Consider the following 13,927-nt stretch of genomic DNA (forward strand, 5'->3'; position numbering starts at 1 on the left):
TTAACTGTCACGTCAACTTGTTATTTGTGATTTTAACGGAGTAACCAAATTGATCGAATTATGTAACATGGGTGCTTAAATTGTAAATTTTATTTTAACCTAAAATGAATATTTTTTTTGTTTTTGTAGTTGATCGGCTATTTACACTAAATAATATTATATTTTGTAATCCAATACTCCCTTACTAATATCACATTTTGTTAAGCAGCACCTTAAATAGTAAGTTAAAAAGAATGTAGCCTTTTAACTTCCGTTCAAAACATGGTAAAATATTGTTAATGTGGATAGCTCCCAAGTCCCCACCAGCAAAATGCCACGAATGACATTATTTTGTCAAATTTTTGAGTAATTAAGTAATAATTCAGATTGGAGTGAGACTCGAGTCTATTGGTTAATATATTTTTGGAAACGTAGATAATTCTTTACCGCAATGTGAACTGAAACAAGGCTTGAAGAAAATGCAAATCTAGGGAGAAGAAGAGGTGGTATCAAATGATCTTTTCCTAACAAGCAGGCAGGTAATCTTGGAAGGGTGAGCGTGGGTGTTATCAACTGTACATAACACAAAGTCCGGTCGGTGGAGTGCGAGTGGCAGCCGCTGGCCCTCGCTGAAAACCAACGTGGTCGCATCAAGGAGAACGTGCCATGAGTTTCTATGTGCCTCCGAGATCCAATGCATTGAAAGCCTAGTCGTCCCATTTACATCAGCTGGATAGGCAAAAAGCCCTTTGGGACTATGTTTACATTTTCTTCTGAAGTTTTGGCTAAGTTGTGATCCTTTAATCCTCAAATCCAACCATGTTTCTGGTGCTGAAATAACCTTTGATTCTCTCTGGCTAGCGAATTCCCTTATGTAGTCTGATTCTTCAGCAATGATTGTCAAATAATAGTTCCCTTTAAAGAAGGGGTAGCTTTCACCAATCAACATCATAGCATCCTTGTAATTTGGCATGAAAAGCACTAAATACTCATCTTCACTTAGCCCACAATGTTTCAAAGCCCTGTTTTGAGCTTGAATTTCAGGTATTGAAACGAAGTTCCCTAGGAAAGAAGTTTTCCTAGTGAGGATATCAAGAAGCCTTGAAGCCTCTAATTGAGTATTGTCAATATCTGCCATACCAGAAGTTGATGAAGATGAAAAGGACTCCCTGTTGCCTACAATCCTTGGTGATTTCTGCTTATTGTCGGTAACAACGGTCTCAAAGGACTCGTCACTGTTGGATAGACTGTCGACATCGATCATCTTTAGTCCATCTTCCACAAGTCCATTGCAATATTGAGGATATTTTGCAAAGACATATTGCTCTACATATTGCATTTCAGTGGGTGTTATGGGACCAGACCATCTCAAGTCAAGGCCTTGTAGTGTTGAGATTGCTTCAGCTACCAAATGGGCAGGGATTACACTTTGTGCTTTCTGCTTGTTAAAAGTCCGATGCACAATTAAAAGAAACTCAAATATCAAATAAAAGAAAATCTGTTTTTTCCTTTTTCAAAATAATGTTCTTAAAAGGTCAGATTAATTAAAAGAACTTGCCTTGATAACCATGCTGCTTGGTCTGCCATTTTGGCTTGGTGAATTGGGCATTGAAAGCAAGATTGATGGATCAAATTCACTTTCTGCCATATCCTAAAAAGAATCAAATTAAAACCCTTACATAAGATTTCCTTTTTCTGAATCAAAACCAATATCAAAGCAACCTGAGAGTAAAAAAGCCAATAAAAGGAGGCAAAAACCTTAGATTCTTCATGCAGAACAAGGCTTTCTTCTAAGTTCCTTTCCATGATGATGCCTATGGTCCTTGTACCATAAGCAGGCAAATCCTGCAAGCAACAAGTAAGAAGAAAAAGAAGAAGACGAAGACAAAGAAAAATAGGCAATATGATAAAGATGTGAGAGCTTAGCCTTATGTCAGTGTGGGAAATTTGTAAGATTAATTTCAGTGCAAGGGTAGGACTGAAATCGATATTAAAAGACTGCAAGGTTTAGCAACAATAAGAAGACGCCGCCAAGTGACAACACCCATGTTCCACAATATAGAATATTTTAAAATCAACTGCTTCAATTACGCCCGTAAACTCAAGCTGACTGAGACTGGCGGACAGCTAAAGCCAACCACAAGAAATAATGGAGTTTCCATCTAAATTATGAGTGTGATTTATTTATTTAAATTTAATGACTGTAAAGCAAAGGGGTTACCTAATAATAATTGCATAGGGTTTGGCACACAGTCTCGGGTCTATGTAACCTATTCTAATAATTCACCTTTGATTACAACATTGATTTGGACTAAAGGCCTAACTCTTTTAGTATCTACCAATGAAGTGAAGGAATGAAGGAACAGACAACATTGTACATATTATTTTATCTTTAAGATGGTTTGTTATGAGTCTTTTTCCCTGAATTATTATTATTATTTTACAATAGAAAGCATAAGGAATAATTGTTCTAATCGCATCCCCGAGCCAAAAATCTGGTTTCCTTTACCTTCTGTTTTTTTGTCATTTTAAGACTGTTTTCCAGCTCACTTGTTTCTCCTCCCTTGGAGGCGTCCACAAGTAGATCATCAACCGCAATGAAATGAACTTTTATCATTTAATTTAAATTTATACAATTACCCTAAAACTAATATACATCGAATTTAATATTAGAATGTAATTTTATACAACATTTCTATTTATTTACAAACTATAATCTACAACAACTATACATTAAAATAACCAAAATAAATATCAAAGAGGTCTAGGGTCAAAGAATAATTTACTCGCAAATTAAACAAGGAAGTTTAAGCATGTACTTCACGAAAATGAGAAAATAAAAACATTTGAAGATGGCGTTAATTATTTTCGTCAATTGAGTTAGGAGCAATTTGATCTCTTCTTTGAATGTAATTGATGTTAATTGTTTTCCAATTTAGGCGAGGGAAAGAAAATTGAAAAGAGGAGAAAAATGAGAGAGTGGAAAAATAGAAAATATAATTGTTCTTTCTCAACTTTTGGTAAGAAATATGAAAATTTTGAAAGAGAAAGTAATTTTCATTCTATTTATTACTTGGTGGAGTTGAAATATAAGAGGAAAGAAATTGAAACTTTTGAAATATACATAATTTTAAGTTAACATACATAACTCTCTTATTTTCTCTCTTATCATAGTATTTGAAATGATGCATTAAGATGGAAAGTTGTCATCTCTTGTAACCCGACTATCGGGTCAAATATAGGAATGCTACATTAAATATTAGAGTATTAATCAACCAAACTCTAACAAGTAAACACTCATTTCGAACCCATTTGTAACTTACCAATTCATTAATTAACCATTATCAATGTTAGTGAGGAGCCCGATAAGTTCCTTAAACATTTGAGTATTTAAAACAGTGCTTTAAAGTGAAATATGAACTTTTGCAAAAAAAAAAAAAAAAGGCACATGGTTGTGTCTACCACATGGTCGTGTAAGTCTTTAAGCCCGTGCGGCTCCAAAATTGACCAATTTTCAACACTCACACTGCCGTGTGACTAGCCCGTCTAACTCTCTAAGGCCGTATGGGCCAAAATTGAAGGAAATTTTACAATTTTTAAAATTTTACACCTTAGTCCCTACATAACAAATTTCAATTTCTTCCCAGCCCAAAACACCAATTACAGTGTAAAAGACACTCAAACACATATGCATTACCATACAACATTAATTTACTAAAATTTCATTTAAATCCTACAAAAATTACAAAGTTTGTAGCATGACCCAACATATTCAAAAACCTATGTACATGTCATTTCTACACCAAAACATAATACCTATTTTCCCGAGCTTGAGGATGTGATGAAATGAGCAACTAACGACTCCAATCAAACATGTCAAATTTAATTGTACTTACACACTAAAAATAAATGTGTTAAGCAGGTGAAGATTTAGTAAGCACTACAAGAATAAAAGAATATAACATATATATAATTTTACAAATTTATATCAAACTTTCATACATCGATATCTAACCACCTTCGGACGTACTAACATCTAGAGTAAAAATCCTCCACAAAATATATGAAAAGGCAGTATCTGCAAGTATACGGGTCAAATTGTAATATAGTTATAATGGAGTAGATGAGTACTCCAAGGATCATATCCAAGGGAGATGAGTACCAAATTAATTCTAACCCAAGCATAAATAGATCTAATTAGTACTTTAAATGAATTATATTACGATGGAATAAAAAGAAAGGTTTTTGTGATCTATACTAATAATAATAATAATAATAATAATAATAATAAATCAAATCAAATCACGAGAAATAAAATTATAGAATGTATCAAATCTGAAAATGGGTGATTAGCTTGCTTCAGTAATCTTAACCAACTGTTGCTTTAGGTTTTCTTGTTCAATCAACTAGTCGATATCCCGGCAGTATCTTTCGATCTTCCACTAAAATAACGAGTCGGTAAGAACTACTTATCCCTCAACCTTGGAGTCCAAACTGGTTCAGGGTTAAGGTGTTCAAGGATAGGCCATACCAAATTTGGGTTAATTCCCACCTTAATGACTTCTTAGGGTTGTCAGGCCTAAGGCTTAGGTTCTTCTTTTCCTGAATAGTTGATCCGTTAAGAGAACCCTACAAAATAGTTAATTAATCATACCTCCACTCGCTAATTCCTCACAGGAGGATTAGTTCCTTATGGATCTCACAAACAATATCAACTTGATAGAAATAGTAGACATGAATAATAATTCAAGAGTATAAAGTTTAGAAGAAGCCTGATTTGTACTAGAATTGAGTGCAGAATCCTCACAAAGTTTGATTATGTTTCACAAATCTAATTTCTTTCACAAAAGCAAATAACAAAAACTGAAATAAACCTATAGTCTAAGAACAGAGAAAAACTAAAGACTAAATCTAAGAAGAAAATTATACAGTATGAAAGTTGTTCATAACATGTGTTAAATGAGCGTATTTATATACTTTAGAGTGGTCATCGTCATTAACCTTAGATCAGTTGTTCTCCTCATGTTAATATTCAATTGTGTGGACCGAAATGCCCCTGACTCGTAATTATTTCCCGTACAGAGGTGATGTCGCAACATACCAAGTCATGTGTCGTGACATCGAGGGCAGTATGCTCCATCTTCATGGTTTCTTCAGGTGTGTGTCACGACATCATCAGGCTGTGTCGCGACAATAAAGGTAGTCTTAAAATTATTCTATTCTGCGCCCTATGTTGCGACATCTAGTGCTCAGTGTTACAACACATCAACCAGTATCGAGTTTAACACACCTTCTAATGGTCTCCTGCATGCTCACAAAGTATATTAGCTCGACCTTAGGCCTCATTCAACCCCTAAGGACAATAAAAGACTCAAATTACACACTTTATTAAATTTAACTAAAATTGTGAAGAGTAATTAAAACTTAACGAAAATGCAAGACTTGGTAACTTGTTAAGTTCTTATAATACTTAATCAAACTTAAACTAGTCAAAATTAATGGAGAAGAGTTCTAAACAAAAGTTTCTGAAGCTTTAGAGTGTAACAACCTGATTTTGGGCCTAATCGGAACCGTGGTTTCGGGACAACAAATTCGACAAGGGAAAATATTATTATTATATTTTTATGATCTACAATTTCACGGAAAAAATTTGAAAAATTTTCGTTCAAAAATTTCAACGTTTGGGAACTCAATTTAGTCAAAAGGACTAAATTGTAAAAAGTGCAAAAGTTGAGTTCTACATGTTAGAAGTGTCTAATTGTTATGAAATTATAAATTGGTGGTCCTTATATGGTAATTAGACCATTAGTTAATTGATGGACAAAAATAGACATAAGAAATGGGTGAAATAGATTTTTTTTAAATGGGGGCACTTTAGTCATTTAGTAATAAAAAGAATTAAAAAGGGAAAAAGATGGCAAAATGTGTTCATCTTCTCCATGGTGAACGAAATCAGCAAGGGGAAAGCCATAGTTAGGGTTTTTAAGCTTCCAAGCTCAATAGTAAGTAATTCCAAGCCCCGTTTTTAATGTTCTTTACGTTTTCGGAGTCCCGGTAGCTTAATTTAGCTTATTCTATCAATAATTTAACTTAGGGTTTATATTTTCAAAAATACCCATAGGTGAAAAGTGTTTATTTTGCTGTTTTATGGTGTAATATGAAGCTAGAAATTATGTTAAACAACTTTTGCTAAGCGATTTTAAACGAAAACGGGTAAATTGACATAATCGGTAAAAATAGTTAATGTTCAAAAGTATGTGTTAGAGTGAGAATTTGATGTTTCCATAGAAGGGAAAAGTGTTCAGCATATTGTAAAACATAAGAATAAGAGATGAAATTTTGATTTCTGAGCTTAGGGACAAAAGTGTAAATATTCAAAAGTTTGGAGGCAAAATTTTAATTTTTCAAAAAGTTGGGTGGAGGACTATTTTATTAAATTTTAACATTAAATGAGTTAAATTTGCTATTATAGATCAAGAAAGACGAGAAGACTACCTCAAACGGGGAAAAGAGAAGATAGTGGAGTAAATTGCAAAATTACAATATTTTGCACCGAGGTAAGTAAACATGTGAAATAATGCATATTTTTGGTATTATTTGATATATGTTGAGATTTATTTGAACATAGAATAAATATTTGGCAAAGATTCTAAAAGTGTGGTTAAGTTGGGAAAGGTGGTAAAGTGTTGAAAAACACGGTTTCCGGTTGAACACTCGGAATAGGCCAGATTACATTGAATATAAAGGGGGTTGCTAAGTGCTGATTCCCCCAAGGGGTTGCTAAGTGCTGATTCCCCGATTCATTGGTGGTTGCTAAGTGCTGATTCCACCGTATCTTAAATGTGAAAGGGGCTGCTAAGTGCTGATTCCCTGACTCATTGGTGGTTGCTAAGTGCTGATTCCACCGTATCTTAAATGTGAAGGGGGTTGCTAAGTGTTGATTCCCCTAATCATTGGTGGTTGCTAAGTGCTGATCCCACCGTATCTTAAATGTGAAAGGGGTTGCTAAGTGCTGATTCCCCGACTCATTGGTGGTTGTTAAGTGCTGAATCCACCGATAACGGATAACATTCCGAGTGTTCAACGAGAAAATTGGAAAGGTGAAAATTTATATATGGTGGACAAGTTTATGGGAGGAATATTGGGTTTGATACTTAATCAACCCATATGTAAGATGGGAGGAAATATCAAAAATACAAAAGAACAATTTAAATACAAAACTGTTTTGAATAATAACAGTTGGGAAACTTTGAAAAATCACCATAAATGGAGGAAAATGAATTAGAGGTTGAATAATATATGAAATTGAATCTGGATGGGTTTATTTTCAAATGAAAGAAATAGAGCAAGCAAAAGAGTTGTATATTTGGGGATATTTTAATTTTATTGAGACAGGGTTGAATTGATTTCGAAATCCGCTGTTCCAAATTTGGAAAATCACCATAAATTGTAAAAAAATAATTATGGCCTAAAATTTATATGTTTGGATTCTTTAATGAGTCTATTTTTAATATAAACAAACAAGAACATTCTTTCAATTCTGTACAGGGAGTTAAGTGAATTTTAGTAAGAAGAGGTCAGAACTGTCGAGCAGTGAAACAGGGGAATCTTTAGAGAATAAACTGTACTAATTGGCTAAACAAAAAATTTTGAAAATTTTATGGTGGAAAGGTATATGAATCTAGTTTCAGGAAAAATTTACGGAACTTAGTTTGGGACCCTTTAGCTCTAGATGAAAATAAATTAATTACCGTGAAGCAGAAAAATAGCTTGCTGGAAATTGAACAAACAATGAAATTTATGTGTGATTAAAATTATGTTACTATGTAATCATGTGAGGAATTTGTTTATTGGTCATATGTTTACTTACTAAGCTATATGCTTACTCGTTTTATTTTCCCTGGATTATAGTGACATCAATCAGCTCGGAACTTGGACGACATCAGATAATCATCCATACTATCATCAACTTTTTAGGTATTTTGCAATTAATACTTTGGAAACATGGCATGTATAGATGACTTTATGTAATGTGGTATAAATATGTATATATTCAATATTGTTCGGTTTAATATTTTGGTGTTTATTAATGGATAAATTATGTCTGAACATATAACTGTAATTGGTTGGAAATATTGAAGTTGTTTGAAATTGTCTTTGAAAATTTACAAGGGGTTTTATGTAAAAATAAGCAGAAATGGTGCCGAAATTTTTATAAAAAAAATTATAAGTGTTTGAGTTCTAGTAATACCTCATACTCTATTCCTGCGAGGAACACGGGTAAGAGGTGTTACATTTTAGTGGTATCAGAGCTACGGTTTAGCCAGTTCTCGGACTAATAAAATATGCGAGAAAGTCTATCTATACATGCCATAATTATATTGTGATAGTGTGATGAATTCTGACATTTTAAATTGTGTTTATATTTTTTATATAGTAAATGGAACCAGACCGAGCTGTAATGGATGATGTGGAAAGTAACACGTCAGCTTCCGTACTAGGGGCCGTGCTTGAAGAAAGTAGACATGAGACGCATAGTTAGGATGACGCTCGGGAAGCCTTCCTTCGAATGATGAGTAATTGGTACACAGAATTTGTTCGTGTAAATCTGAATGCTCAACTTCCTCCACCCCCTCCTATTCCTCAACCGGTCCCCCGTAGCTCCACAAAGTGTTGATTTGGTAAGATCAAGTAAACCTCCTGTTGACAAAATCTGAAAGCATGGGGCTGAAGATTTCAGGGCTAATGTTGGTGATGATCTAGAAAAAGCAGAGTTTTGGCTGGAAAACACTATTCGGGTATTTGATGAACTATCTTGTAGTTCTGATGAATGTTTGAAATGTGCTGTGTCTTTACTGAAGGATTCAGCATACCGTTGGTGGAAAAAATTAATATCAGTGGTTCTGAAAGAAAGAGTTACTTGGGACTTCTTCCAGAAGGAATTCAGAAAGAAATATACAAGCCAATGATTTATTGATCAGAAACGCAAAGAGTTCCTTAAGTTGAAGCAGGGTTGGATGTCTGTGGCAGAATATGAAAGGGAGTTTGTTAGGCTCAGCAAGTATGCCCAGGAATGTGTGCCCACGGAGGCCATTATGTGTAAAAGATTTGAAGAGGGGTTAAACGAAGATATCAGATTGTACGTTGGGGTTTTAGATTTGAAAAAATTTGTAGTACTGGTTGATCGAGCCTGTAAAGCTGAAGAACTGAGTAAATAAAGAGAAGAGTAGAGATTGAAGCTCGAGATGTAAGAAAAAGGTCAATGAGCAGGACATTTCAATCCCAACCAAAGAAGCTTAAAGGGATGGATCCGCGATCAACTGGTTCAGCTGGGTATTCACGTAGAGATAGAGGGAAATCATACCCCAGAGTTAAAACTCAAACTACCTCGATGGCAAGTGTGCGCAATGTGGGGAATACTAGAACTGAGTGTCAACAGTGTGGCAGGCGACATGCTGGAGAGTGTTGGGGATTTAGACAAGCCTGTTTCAGGTGTGGTTCTCAAGAACATTATATAAAAGATTGCCCTGAGAGAATAAAGGAAGAAATATTACAGAGAGCTAGATCGGGTGATATTGTTAGTAGAGGTAGACCACCTAGGAATGTTGAGAGCAAAGTCAGCGATAAAAGTGTGGCGAAAGATATAGTTGGGAGATCAGAAACTAGAGCGCTTGCCAGAACTTATGCCATACGTGCTCGTGAGGATGCATCATCTCCTGACATAATTACTGGTACATTTTCTCTTCATGATATTGATGTTGTTGCTTTGATTGACCCTGGGTCTACTCATTCATATGTATGTGTGAATTTAGTATCTAGTAAGAATTTTCCTGTTGAAAATACTGAATTTGTGGTTAAAGTATCAAATCCTTTAGGCAAATATGTCTTAGTCGATAAGGTTTGTAAGAATTGTCCTCTGATGATTCACAGTCACTGTTTCCCCGCTAATTTAATGTTGTTACCATTTGATGAGTTTAATGTTATTCTGGGGATGGATTGGTTGATATTGCATGATGCCAAGGTAAATTGTAGACAGAAAATCCTGGAATTGAAATGTGAAAATGGTGAAATTCTCCGGATTGAAGCAGAGGAGTCGAATAAATTGCCTATGGTGATTTCACACATGTCTACTCAGAAATACTTGAGAAAAGGATGTGAATCTTATCTTGCTTATGTGTTGAATACTGATATAACTGGGTCAAAGCTTGAATCAGTGCCGGTAGTTTGTGAATTTTCGAACGTATTTCCAGAGGAATTGCTTGGGTTACCTCCGATTAGAGAAGTTTAGTTTGTTATTGATTTGTGACCTGGTACTGCACCAATTTCTATTGCACCGTATCGGATGGCTCCGACTGAGTTGAAAGAATTAAAAGCTCAATTACAAGAGTTGACAGATAAAGGATTTGTGAGACCAAGTTTTTCTCCTTGGGGTGCTCCTGTATTATTTTTGAAAAAGAAAGATGGCTCTATGAGACTTTGCATTGACTATCGTCAGCTCAACAAAGTGACTATAAAGAACAAGTACCCTTTTACCGAGAATTGATGATTTGTTCGACCAATTAAAAGGAGCAACAGTGTTTTCAAAGATTGATTTGAGGTCGGGTTACTATCAGTTGAGAGTTAGGGAGTCCGATGTGCCAAAGACCGCTTTCAGAACGAGGTATGGCCATTATGAATTTCTGGTAATGCCTTTTGGGTTAACTAATGCTCCGGCTATTTTTATGGATTTAATGAACCTAATTTTTCGGCCATATCTAGATAAGTTTGTGGTGGTGTTCATAGATGATATTTTAATTTATTCTCGGGATGAATCCGAGCACGCCGAACATTTGAGAATTGTGTTGCAGATTCTGAGAAAGAAGAAATTATATGATAAATTTAGCAAAAGTGAGTTTTGGCTTAGTGAGGTTGGATTCTTGGGGCATATATTTTCAAGTGAAGGTATTCAGGTTGATCCAAGCAAAATTTCAGCAATTGTTGATTGGGAGCCACCAAAGAATGTGACCAAGGTTAGAAGCTTTCTGGGCTTAGCCGGATATTACAGACGGTTTGTCAAGGGATTCTCGATGATTGCCTCTCCTATGACTAAGTTATTGCAAAAGAATGTCAAGTTTGAATGGACCGATAAATGTCAACAAAGTTTCGAGAAATTGAAGGCTTTATTGGTGAGGCACCGATGTTGGTACAACTTTGAGTCGGGGAAGGAGTTTATAATTCTGATGATGCATCCTTGAATGGTCATGGGTGTGTGTTAATGCAAGACGGCAAAGTAATAGCTTATGCTTCGAGACAGCTGAAAACGCACAAGAAGAATTATCCGACGCATGATTTAGAATTGGCGGCCATTGTTTTTGCTTTAAAATTTTGGCGTCATTATCTGTATGGTGCGAAATGTCGAATCTTCACTGATCATAAGATTTTGAAGTATTTAATGAATCAAAAAGACTTGAATTTGCGACAACGAAGATGGCTCGAGCTAATAAAGAATTATGAGCTAGTGATTGATTATCATCCTGGAAAAGCTAATGTTGTTGCTGATACCTTGAGCAGAAAATATTTATTTGCTTTGAGAGCTATGAGTACAAGATTAAATTTATCTGATGATGGTTCAATTTTGGCTGAATTGAGGGCTAGACCGTTATTCCTTCAGCAAATTCGGGAAGCTCAAAAGAATGACAGTGAATTGCAAGCCAGGAGAGCTCAGTGCGAAGCAGGTGTTGACTCAGATTTTTGAATTAGCTCAGATGATTATCTGATGTTCCGGGATAGGGTATGTGTACCGAGAAGTGATGAGTTAATTCAGACCATTTTATGTGAGGCACGCAGTGGTGATTTGTCAATTCATCCGGTAGTGTGAAAATGTATAATGATTTGAAGAAATTGTATTGGTGGCCGGGAATGAAAAAGGATATCACGGAATTTGTATCAAAGTGTTTAATTTGTCAACAAGTGAAAGCTGAGCATCAAGTACCATCGGGTTTACTTCAGCTGGTAATGATTCCAGTGTGGAAGTGGCATAGCATCACGATGGATTTTGTGACGGGATTGCCTTTGACTTCAAAAAAAGAAGGATGCTATTTGGGTAATTGTTGATAGACTGACAAAGTCATCCCATTTCATTCCGGTACGCATTGATTACTCACTTGACAGATTGGCGGAGTTATATGTTGCTGAAATAGTGAGACTACACGGGGTGCCTAAGTCTATTATATCGGATAGAGATCCGAGGTTCATATCGAGGTTTTGGATAAAGTTGCAGGAAGCTTTGGGTACAAAATTGAACTTTAGCACTGCGTTCCATCCACAAACTGACAGCCAATCAGAAAGAGTGATTCAAGTTCTTGAAGACATGCTCCGGTGTTGTATTTTAGAATTTGAAGGTAGTTGGGAGCAATACCTACCATTGGTTGAATTTGCTTACAACAATAGCTATCAGTCAAGTAAACGAATGGCACCGTATGAAGCATTATATGGGCGTAAGTGTAGAACTCCTTTATATTGGACTGAGCTCGGTGAGAACCGGATTCATGGAGTTGACTTGGTGAAAGAAACTGAAGAAAAAGTAAAAGTAATTTGTGACTGTTTAAAGGTTGCTTCAGATCGGCAAAAGTCATATGCGGATTTAAAGAGGAAAGAGATTGAGTTTCAAGTGGGCGATAGAGTGTTCTTGAAAGTATCTCCATGGAAGAAGATTTTGAGATTTGGTAGTAAAGGCCAATTGATTCCACGCTTTATTGGACCGTATGAAGTTATTGAAAGAATTGGACCTGTAGCTTATCGGTTACCTTTGCCGGCAGAGTTGGAAAGAATACATAATGTATTTCATGTATCGATGTTACGATGCTATCGTTCTGATCTTTCACATATAGTTTCTCCTACAGAAATTGAAGTTCGACCGGATATGACTTATGAGGAGGAACCGATAAACATTCTGGCTCGAGAGGTCAAACAGTTAAGAAATAAAAGTGTAGTCTTAGTGAAAGTGTTGTGGCAAAAACATGGAATGGAAGAGGCTACGTGGGAACCAGAGGAAGTTATGAGGAAACAGTACCCAAATCTCTTTTCCGGTAAGATTTTCGAGGACGAAAATCCCTAAGGGGGAGAATTGTAACAACCCGATTCTGGGCCTAATCGGAACAGTGGTTTCGGGACCACAAATCCGACAAGGGAAAATATTATTATTATATTTTTATGATCTACAATTTCACGAAAAAATTTCGTAAAAATTTCGTTCGAAAATTTCAACGTTTGGGAACTCAATTTAGTCAAAATGATTAAATTGTAAAAAGTGTAAAAGTTGAGTTCTACATGTTAGAAGTGTCTAATTGTTATGAAATTATAAATTGGTGGTCCTTATATGGTAATTAGACCATTAGTTAATTGATGGACAAAAATGGACATAAGAAATGGGTGAAATAGATTTTTTTTAAATGGGGGCATTTTAGTCATTTAGTAATAAAAAGAATTAAAAAGGGAAAAAGATGGCAAAATGTGCTCATCTTCTCCATGGTGAACGAAATCAGCAAGGGGAAAGCCATAGATAGGGTTTTTAAGCTTTCAAGCTCAATAGTAAGTGATTCCAAGCCCCGTTTTTAATGTTCTTTATGTTTTTGGAGTCCCGGTAGCTTAATTTAGCTTATTCTAGCTTCATATTCCACCATAAAACATCAAAATAAACACTTTTCACCTATGGGTATTTTTCAAAATATAAACCCAACTTTTGCTAAGCGATTTTAAACGAAAACGGGTAAATTGACATAATCGGTAAAAATAGTTAATGTTCAAAAGTATGTGTTAGAGTGAGAATTTGATGTTGCCATTAAAGGGAAAAGTGTTCAGCATGTTGTACAACATAAGAATAGGAGATGAAATTTAATTTCTGAGCTTAGGGACAAAAGTGTAAATATTCAAAAGTTTGGAGGCAAAATTTTAATTTTTCAAAAAGTTG

The 13,927-nt window shown here is 35.3% G+C and overlaps 1 protein-coding gene across 4 annotated transcripts; it reads right to left on the reverse strand.

The window, feature by feature from the left end:
• Nucleotides 1–385: 385 nt before the first annotated feature.
• LOC105794500 (uncharacterized) lies at nucleotides 386–2,130 on the reverse strand. 4 transcript variants are annotated; one of them, XM_052628438.1, is made up of 3 exons: nucleotides 1,738–2,130; nucleotides 1,534–1,630; nucleotides 386–1,413 (listed from the first exon to the last, which is right to left on the reverse strand). In XM_052628438.1, the coding sequence occupies exons 1-3, from the start codon at nucleotides 1,783–1,785 to the stop codon at nucleotides 467–469; spliced, it is 1,092 nt and encodes a 363-aa protein (XP_052484398.1). In that variant the 5' UTR covers nucleotides 1,786–2,130; the 3' UTR covers nucleotides 386–466. The 4 variants fall into 4 exon arrangements, with proteins under 4 accessions (XP_052484398.1, XP_052484399.1, XP_012479144.1 ...); XM_052628439.1 differs by having other exon boundaries at nucleotides 1,534–1,620; nucleotides 1,738–2,129; XM_012623690.2 differs by having other exon boundaries at nucleotides 386–1,417; nucleotides 1,538–1,620; nucleotides 1,738–2,128.
• Between the last annotated feature and the right edge of the window lie 11,797 nt (nucleotides 2,131–13,927).

This window comes from Gossypium raimondii, chromosome 3, assembly GCF_025698545.1.
Source record: "Gossypium raimondii isolate GPD5lz chromosome 3, ASM2569854v1, whole genome shotgun sequence".
In the NCBI taxonomy this organism is placed as follows: domain Eukaryota; kingdom Viridiplantae; phylum Streptophyta; class Magnoliopsida; order Malvales; family Malvaceae; genus Gossypium; species Gossypium raimondii.

Coding starts and splice junctions, on each gene's coding strand:
- LOC105794500 (XM_052628438.1), bottom strand. CDS start 1,785: ATGGAAAGGAACTTAGAAGAAAGCCTTGTTCTGCATGAAGAATCTAAG. Junction 1,631..1,737: donor TTCTGCATGAAGAATCTAAG/GTTTTTGCCTCC, acceptor GATTCTTTTTAG/GATATGGCAGAAAGTGAATT. Junction 1,414..1,533: donor CAGCATGGTTATCAAGGCAA/GTTCTTTTAATT, acceptor ACAAGCAGAAAG/CACAAAGTGTAATCCCTGCC.